The sequence below is a fragment of the Coturnix japonica genome, chromosome 35, assembly GCF_054131305.1.
Source record: "Coturnix japonica strain WE chromosome 35, WE-NBRP24, whole genome shotgun sequence".
NCBI lineage: Eukaryota > Metazoa > Chordata > Aves > Galliformes > Phasianidae > Coturnix > Coturnix japonica.
In genome coordinates this window covers 44,788-54,304 of record NC_140697.1, presented here as the reverse complement: position 1 = coordinate 54,304, position 9,517 = coordinate 44,788, and the positions used below count along the sequence as shown (strand labels likewise).

The window sequence follows — 9,517 nt, the reverse complement described above, 5'->3', positions numbered from 1 at the left end:
CGTTCTGACCAGCTACTGAAAGAGGCAGCACCAGGTTTAGAAAGTTCGCTTCAATTTTATTGCGTACAAGAAGATTTGGCTTCTATTTATTGCCCCGCCCACACCCCAAAATGAAACCCCAGTGCCCAGGATTGCCGCTTAGCAATCAGTCACTCAGCCTCCAGTCAGACCCAAGGAGAAGCCAAACCCCGGGGCTACGTCACCTCCTCCCTCTCCAGTCCCAGCCAGCCCTATTTCAACCTAACCCTACACCAGGCCTGGACCTCAAGAGACACACCCTGAAGGAACGCAGCGTCTCCAGCTCTTGCCATACACCAAGTCCTGCCTATGTGAAGCCCTCATTGCTTCTAACGCAGCACAAGTCCTTCCTGTCCAGTTCACTTCCATCATCTCCACCGTCCATGACAGGGAAAGCACGGCTGTGCCAGTAAACTGGGCTGTTGAGTCAGCAGCTCTTGGTGCCACCTCCGAGGAAGCGTTGCAGGTGGTTCTGCTGTCCTTTGTAGCTTCTTGCTCAAGCCCTCATCGTTGCTTTCTGCTTTCCTTCTCGGCTTTCTTCCTCAGCTGAGTAGCGCTTGCCTTGCCTCGGCAAGCTTGCTGCAAGAGGGAAAAAAGAGGCACTATTTCACTCACGCACGCTGCCAGCACAGTCTGACTTAGAGAGCTGCTCGCAAGATATCCCTGGGCTACAAACCCAAGAACAAGGAAGGACACAAAAGTCACATCTGCACTGTCTGTTACCGCATGCCAAGGAAGAGTCCTCACACTCGAGCACTGCCCCACTTGCAGCTGAGGGGAGGAGGAGCTGGAAAGGACAGGTGGACAGAAAAGAAGGGAAAAGCTGAAGAGGCGAGAATCAACTTCTCCCCGAGGCAGATCACACCTTTGTGGCCACTCTTTTAGGAATGCTCACCATTCCTAATCCTAGCGTTAGCAAGATGAAAATTCACCACCTACCTTTTCACGCTCCTCGCGTACGCACTGAGGGCCGTGCCGTGGCTGTGCTGCACAACACCAGCGACTGAAAGAAAGCACGCAGAGAGCGGATCTGTTGCAGACAGTGCCAGGAGCTGTGCTTGAACAACGCTTTCGGTAAGGCACTCCTACCTTGCAATGGCCACACTTTGGGAGCTCTGGGACACAGCCACGTGTTGCTCTCCTGAGTCCCAGCTCCATTTCTCAGCCCACTCACGCTCTGCTCCTCCATGTTCTGCAAAGGAAAAGTCCCAAGAGGGAAATTCAGTTCATCGCAGATGTCATCAAACTGTCAGGGCAGTCGCACTCATTGCTCGGGGTGAGCAACCAGCTGCATGCTTACCCAAGGAGCAGCGGTTACTTTTACTTGAGTGTAACAGCCAATGCCTGACTGCAAGTACGAACACTAACCTATGCCTAACTCTAAAATAACAACAGAAACCTATACCTAACTCTAAAATAACAACAAAAACCTATACCTAACTCTAAAATAACAACAAAAACCTATACCTAACCCTAAAGAACAAACAGGAACCTATGCCTAACTCTAAAAAACGAACAGGAACCTATCCCTAACACTAAAACTAAACTGAACACTAACACTAACACTAACTTAACACTACCATCAACAAAAAAGAACATAACAAACACCTAACCTAACAGGGGGAAGATGGAACTGGGGACCCACAGAACCAGAGGAGCAACAAGGTGGAGGAGCAGAAGATGTTAAATAACGCCACCCAGCTAATGCTGGGGGCAGGGGCCGCGCAGCAGGAAAGGAGCCGAGTGCCTGGACCAGCGATGGTGAAGCTGTGACCATGCCAACGCGGGGCCTGGCACGGTGGTGTGGTGCCAGGCCAGCTATGCCGCGGGCGGATCCACGTCCATGGGCTCCTCTGGAGGGGGATCCACCTCCATCGGTTCCTCCGGAGGGGGATCCACCTCCATCGGTTCCTCCGGAGGGGGATCCACCTCCATCGGTTCCTCCGGAGGGGGATCCACCTCCATCGGTTCCTCCGGAGGGGGATCCACCTCCATAGGCTCCACATGGGTGGTGGTCACAGGGCTGGTCCAGGCATGATGGATAATGGCTCTCTTACCCCTCCTCTGCCTGATGGTCATGGCGGGCCCCCTCCTCCTTCTGACTCCTAGGGCCCCCAGCTCCATCCTCCCACCAGAAACTTCAACCCTCGCCCTCTTTGCAGCAGGCATGGCTGTTAACTGCCACAACTGTCAGAGGCATGCGGCAACGGTGACCATGGTGACATGGAGAGGGTTCTAAAATGGCGGCCGCACTGCTGGCACTGGAGTTCCACATAGGATGAGGAGGGGGCTGGAGGGCAGGGCATGGTACGGGAGCTACAAGGTGCTCCCTGTGCCCAGCGGGCAGCCCTTCTCTCTGGCCAGCAAGAGGGCACAGACGAGCCGGCCCCAAGTAAAGGGCCCTCGGCCTCCTTCACCCTCCTTCACCCTCCCCCTTCTTCCACAAGGGAATCTTTTTGGGCTGCCATACTGTTGTGGTTTTGTATTTTTTTCTATTGGTATTTCACATCATAACATCATCTGGAGATCATAGATTGATCAGTCAATCATATTGATCTAGATAAGTCCGTGACACAGACGCAGCACGCAGCAGCTCCTGATGGGGCTCCTGAGCTGAGCACCAACAACGGCAGGCTCCAAAGGGGACCTGACTACGCCTGCCTCCTGGGACACACAAGCTCTGCTTTCCATAGTCGCACCCAGCGCCTCTCCTTGTGCGGCACCTCGGCGGATTCAACCCTTACCTACAATTAAGACCTCTGACTGAATTGGAATTCCAGTCACTCTGATTACACCCCACATCCCTGCTGCAGGCCCTCCCACATGCCCACGTGCTGCACCCAGCCACACCGGCTGCCACAGCCCCGCAGCCAGGCGGGGGTTGGTGCTTCATGATCCTTGAGGTCCCTTCCAACCCGGGTCATTCTGTGATTCTGTGATCGGGTTGAAGGGGCTGGCACTGCCGTGAAGGTGAGCGAGAGAAGTTGGCAAAGGAAGGGTGAGTGGCGGGATCCGAGGAGGGCGTTTTGTGTTTGTGTGCGTGTCTGTTGTTTGCCTGATGTGTTTGTGTGCGTTGTTGTTTCAGGTGTCTGAGTGAGGACTCCCTGTGGGAACTGGCAGCAAGCAAAGGAATGGATCGACGGGCCTGGGCGCCGTGTTGGACTGCGGCTGTGGAGCCAACGAAGGTGTGTCCAGTGTCCTTCCTTACATCATTGACTATGTATGAGGTGTACCTATATCTGTGTAACCATTTTACAAGTCAGGGTGCAGGTTTTTGGTGGGGTCCTGACAGTTCCTCAGCTAGAACCCTCTTACCCCTTTGAGACAGGCCGCTTCCGTCTGTAGCTGTCATGCCAGGAGCCAAATAAATTGCCCCATGGTGAAAAACACCAAGACTCCTATGTCTGCACCGACTCTTTAACCATTTGTTTAAGAGGTGGGTTTTTAGGTCCAACTCAGTATCCCTCCCTGCCACTGAAAGTACAGATGCAATAACCACCCGCACACCTGTTCCTTCGATTACCCGCCCCAGTCCCCTGAAATCATCTTTGATAGCCTTCAGGCTTTTTTTACTAACTTCTTCACTGCCAGCCTGAACTATCAGCAGGGGATAGTAGACAGAAGGGCAGATCAGACTGGGAAGTCTCCCAGCAACGTCCCTGACCCGTGCCCAGGGGAGGGAGCACACCTCCCTGCGGGTAGGGTCGGGCCAGCATATAGGGCCTTCCATTCCTCGCCAGTAGGGTTGTGCGCCCATGATGGCAGTAATGAACAAACTGCTGCATCACAAAGATCTTGGCCTGATTAGAAATCTTTGAGTAATGCTGTTACAGCAGACAGAATGTGCTAAGCGCAAGTAGTCTCCTGCACTTCACATCCTTGCTACTTTGTTCTGGGTGTTGTCACTGAGCAGCGTCTAACACAAATTCTGCCCCGGTCAGCTGGCTGCCTGAGCTTGAGCCCTGATGGCAACACTGTGTGCTTACCCAGGAGCAGCGGTTACTTTTACTTGAGTGTAGCAGCCAATGCCTGACTGTAAGTACGAACACTAACCTACGCCTAACTCTAAAATAACAACAGAAACCTATACCTAACCCTAAAGAACAAACAGGAACCTATGCCTAACTCTAAAGAACAAACAGGAACCTATCCCTAACGCTAAAACTAAACTGAACACTAACACTAACCTAACACAACCATCAAAACAAAGAACAGAGCAAACACCTAACTACAACAGGGGGAAGAAGGAACTGGGGGCCCACAGAACCGGAGGAGCAACGAGGTGGAGGAGAAGAAGATGTTAAATAATGCCACCCAGCTCATGCTGGGGGCAGGGGCCACGCAGCAGGAAAGGAGCCGAGTGCCTGGACCAGCGATGGTGAAGCTGTGACCATGCCAACGCGGGGCCTGGCACGGTGGTGTGGTGCCAGGCCAGCTATGCCGCGGGCGGATCCACATCCATGGGCTCCTCTGGAGGGGGATCCACCTCCATCGGTTCCTCCGGAGGGGGATCCACCTCCATCGGCTCCACATGGGTGGTGGTCACAGGGCTGGTCCAGGCATGATGGAAACGGGCTCCTTTCCCCCTCCTCCATTTGATGGTTATGGCGGGCACCCTCCTCCTCTTCGGTTCTGGGGCCCCCAGCTCCTTCTCCCACTTAAATCCTCACTACATTCCTCTCGCCCTCGCTTCGTGCTGGACATGGCTGCTACCTGCCCAGCACTCTCAGAGGTGAGTGAGTCGGGTGGAGCCGCAGCAACCAAGGTGACAGCTGTGACATGGGGAAGATTCCAAAATGGCACCTGTGCTGCTGGGAGTGGTGTTCCGCATAGGATGAGGAGGGGGCTGGAGGGCAGGGCACGGCACGGGAGCTACAAGGCACTCCCTGTGTCCAGCGGGCAGCCCTTCTCTCCGGCCAGCAAGAGGGCACAGAGAGCTGGCCCCGAGAAAAGGGCCCTCGGCCTCCTTCACCCTCCCCCTCCTTTCATAAGGGAATCCCCACTTTGGGCTGGGCACCCACATGGAATCATTGAAACTACAACCTACTACTTTGCTTCTACAGCAAGACTATTGTACTGAAATACTACTGTACTTAAAAGCACCTGCAATCACACTACACTCGTTTTTAATATTAAACTCTCAAACTTTCATAGCAAATAATAACATCCGCTCACAAAGAAAATGTGGAGAGGCCACAAAAGAGAAATACCACTCATGAAAACATTTGTATTTAGACATTCAAACTAACAACGTACTTTGTCTTTACCTAACCGTACCATTCTGTGCTAGAAATACGATGTTTTGCTGTAGAGTATAACTTGGAGAACCCAAAAGCAGCTAAAACCTGCTCCACTCAGTAATTTGACCATCCGCTGATATTTGGTTCTTTGCTCCCTTGCTTTCTAGTTGCTCACTCTTTAGACACACGCAAATCACATTGTCAAGGACTACAAAAACACTGTTAGCCAAAAAATTTATGCTGGCAGAATCTTAACGTTAGAAACGTGTAAATTGGTTGCAAAGAAGAAAGTGAAGACCAACACAGTAACCAAATACTAACTGATACATAAGGCTTCTCTCACACATCCTGAAAACAGAACCGCCAGCCTTAATGAACTTTGCTCTTCAGACACTGACTGAAATGCAAGTATTACCTTGTCATGGTTTAATAATTTTGTAATTTTGCTATCAGTATTCCACATCATAACATCATATAAAGCATGAATAGTTTTACTGAATCTGCAACTTACAGAAGAAGACTACATCTCCCAGAGAACAACACGAGGTCACGGGACCTGGACACTATATTAACTCTGTCGCAGGCTAGACTGACGTCTTTCGAGTTCTGGCGTTCAGGGGAGTGTGTGGGAGCCTTCACCGTTTCGCCTAGATTTACAGTAGGCCTCTCGGTTTCGGGACTCATTCTCTCTCCTATTTTGCTTGATTCGTTAGCTCAATTTTCAATTATATTGTATTATACTGTGTTATCCTGTATTTCGATATAGTAATTTAGTAAATAAGTGTGCCTCCTTAGATTGTTGCTGCTGTTTTCTTTTCCTAATTAACTTTTTTTCCTTTCGGCCTAGGGCCCCTGCTGGGCCCACAGTCCCTGTCACGGACGCAGGTGGATTTTTAGTTTAAACCGTGACATACCTGTAGCAGCCTGGATCTGGCAATAGTCAAAGAATCCTTTACGTCCAGCTCCTTAGCATCAAAAGACCACAGATACTGCTGGGGCAGAATTTCATTGAAGCCTTCAAAAGAAGCTTGTGTCTGTTCCTCAGTGCCTCGGGAAAGTCTCCATTCTGCTACCAGCCTGGAAAAGACACAGAAGGATCATTTAAAACAGGCTACGCTAACCCAAGTTCATCTTTGTTAGTTTGTTTTGAAATGAACCGTAAGCTGTGTTAAGAAAAATGATGGAAAGTGCTGGGGATAGAGCACTGTGTAACTGTATTCTAATTGTATTCCCAACCTTCACCCTGCGCAAACAATTTTAAGTTAAAACCCTATGTTTCCAACCACTCAACTGCAGAAAGCATTTTAGGCTCCAGCAGAAGGCAGCATCTACTCACTGATGATATTAATGAGAGCACAGGAGTCCCTTGCTGTTCGGAGGAAGAAAAAAATGCAGAGCTGTGTTCATCTAATATGTTCCATATTTGTTTCTGTCAATCACGAAACTTTGCTCTGTGGTAGAAACTCCACTCTCCATTAAGAAAAGGGAGAAAAGCAGGCAGGAGACCCAAAGAACCTGAACCCAGGGAGAAGCAGATATTATGCTGAATTCAAGCCTAACCTGTCAGGAGAACTGGAATCGAAAGGAGAGAACGCAACACAGGACACAGAGTGTGACAAAAGAACATTGCTTAAGCTGCAATCTGAGCTCTGCCCGGCTTCCTCAAAACCAGAAGAGAACGGTCTTCTGCAGGTACTCCCTCCTCTCCATCCCAGTGAGTATTTGGCACAACTGCCAATGCCAATACGTTCCTTCTGCAAATGTCACCGTTTCTGTGAAACCTTTCCAGATGACTCGTGACTAAAGCAATTTCTACTCCCTCATTCCTCAAAACTTTCCCACACAAAAGCCTTCACAGATCAGATGGTAAGAAAGAGGGAATTCTACGGCCACAGCAATAAAGCGCGCAGAAAGCCCATCTGTTGCAGACAGAGGAGTGAGCCGTGCTTAACCAACACTGCTTCAGCGCACGCTTACAGTAAGGCACACCTACCTTGCGCTGGCCACGCACGAAGCTCGTGACGCAGCTCCAGGCGGCTCTCCTGGGGCCCAGCTTCATTTCACGGCCACTCACGCTCTGCTGCTGGACATTCTGCAACGGAAAAGCCACCGGATGCAAATCCCATCCCTCGCAGATGGCATCAGACCTCCGCTCTCATGGCAGTCACCACCGCCCTGCCCTGGGCAGCGCTTCCACTGCCCTTGCTCCTGCCACAAGACACCAACGTCTGCTTCTGACGCGGCTCCACCATGGGATCCTGTATGCAATAGAGAAACACACGGAGGCTGCCAGCCACTGCAACACGCGCGCTGTGAAACCCCTGGCACTGCTGAGTCCCAAGAGCAGAGGAGAGAAGCGTTTGCCTGCCATGGACGGGCTGCGGCGGGATTGAATCCTGCCTTCGAATCGGGACACCCCCAGGGAGAGCCTCCCTGGGGACCCAAAGACTGAAATGGAGGCAAGGTAACACTCTGCTATAGAAAGGGAAAGGGGAACTTCACAGAATCCGAGACAAAGGGTAACTGCAGATAGTTTACATTTAAAAGTGCAGGGATAGGGGGAATTACAGACACTTAGTCAAAATAAAACCAGAGAAGAGGGCAATAAAGATAAGAAGAAATTGTCCGGAGACCTCTGACAAGAAGAAGGATTAGATACCCCCGGGCAAGATGATGCTGACATGGGAGAACGATACCAGCAGATAACACCAAGAAGAAAACAGAAGAAGAATTTCACCCCAAAACAACGGCAAGGGTCGCGGGGAACGGGGTCCTAGGGAATGTAATGAATATGTAATCAAACTGAGGAGGAGACTATTGATTACGTATTAGCTTAACCTATATCTGTAACACACTTTTCTCCTTACGGTGTGCAAGTTTGGTGGAGCTCTCCCGCTTGCACCCGGCGCTGCGCAACGCTGGAATAAACATACCTGCTTTAGAACCCATCTTTGGGTTATAGAGTTTGATTCCGCAAGTCATCTTCCTGCCGCACAGCCCAGCACGGCCGGAGCCGCACCACACGATCCGGGCCGGGGCCGGCTCAGGCTCTGCCTCCAGGCTTTTGGGGCCGGCCGGGTGACTCCGCAGCACAGCGAGACCGTGGAGCCGCCCGGGAGCCGCCTCTGGGTGCCGGCAGCGCCGCGAGCTCCTCCCCCGACAGCCCCTCCGTGCCCCCGCACCGAGGCCCGACCCCGTTCGCAGCACAGAGCCCGCTCCTCCCGGCCCCGCTCATGGCCGCCATGCCGCCATGGCCCGGAAGTGCTCTCCGCCGCCTGCAGGAAGCACTTCCTGTCACTGGCACTGGCACTGTCACGTGGCTCAGGCCGGGCTGGGGCCTGTTGGGGGGGGGCGGCTGCCGGAAAAGGACCCAAAATTCACGTCTCATTTCGTGTCTTTCCTCTCGCTTTCCTTCCTTTACCTTCCCCTTCCCTTCCTTCCTTCCTCGCCCTCGTCCCCTTCCCTTCACCACCTCCCTGTGTCCATTCCAGTGCCTGGCCACCCTTTCTGAGCAGTAATACCTCGTAGTGTCCAGCCTGAATCTCCCCTGTCGCAGCTTGAAGCCATTCCCTCTGGTCCTATCATTAATGACACGAGAGAAGAGGCCGAGCCCCAGCTCACTACAGCCTCCCTTCAGGAAGTTAGAGAGAGCAATGAGGTCTCCCCTGAGCCTCCTCTTCTCCAGGCTGAACAATCCCAGCTCCCTCAGCCGCTCCTCATACGGCCTGTGCTCCAGACCCCTCACCAGCTTTGTTGCCCTCCTCTGAACGCGTTCCAGGGCCTCGATGTCTTTCTTGCACTGAGGGGCCCAAAACTGAACACAGCACTCGAGCTGCGGCCTCATCAGTGCTGACAACAGGGGGACAATCACCTCTCTGCGCCTGCTGGCAACACTGTTTCCCATGCAGGCCAGGATGCCCTCGGCCTTCTTATTATACAGCAAAGGAATCCCCTGAAAAGGAAACCACAATATCTGGCAACATGAAACAAAGTTCTGATCCGTAAAAGACTGGCAGCAAGGCCTGAATCTCTTGTGTCATCTGCTCTTGATGTATCACATTAGCACTAGGTGGAATGCAGAAGCTTCCTGAGACGTGATAATCAAAACCTAGTCCAATGCCTTTAAAAAAGCCTTTAAGAGATTACTCCTCCTTGTCTGTTTAAAATAAACTTAGGTAATACAAAAGGTTGGAAAATTTTTGGACAACTCCCCAGGGCCGGGCTTTGGAAGGCCGTATTGACGAGAGTCAATCAAGCTC

General features: G+C 51.9%; 1 protein-coding gene across 3 annotated transcripts; it reads right to left on the bottom strand.

The window, feature by feature from the left end:
* Positions 1-35: 35 nt before the first annotated feature.
* On the bottom strand, positions 36-8,525 carry LOC146755170 (uncharacterized). Of its 3 annotated transcripts, XM_085526320.1 has the most exons (7): positions 8,192-8,525; positions 7,252-7,350; positions 6,173-6,335; positions 1,108-1,210; positions 958-1,021; positions 695-805; positions 36-597 (listed from the first exon to the last, which is right to left on the bottom strand). In XM_085526320.1, exons 4-7 carry the CDS (start codon positions 1,205-1,207, stop codon positions 561-563), a joined length of 312 nt encoding a protein of 103 aa, XP_085382446.1. In that variant the 5' UTR covers positions 1,208-1,210; positions 6,173-6,335; positions 7,252-7,350; positions 8,192-8,525; the 3' UTR covers positions 36-560. The 3 variants fall into 3 exon arrangements, 2 of the variants coding, with proteins under 2 accessions (XP_085382446.1, XP_085382445.1); XR_014938376.1 differs by lacking the exon at positions 695-805; XM_085526319.1 differs by having other exon boundaries at positions 36-805.
* Between the last annotated feature and the right edge of the window lie 992 nt (positions 8,526-9,517).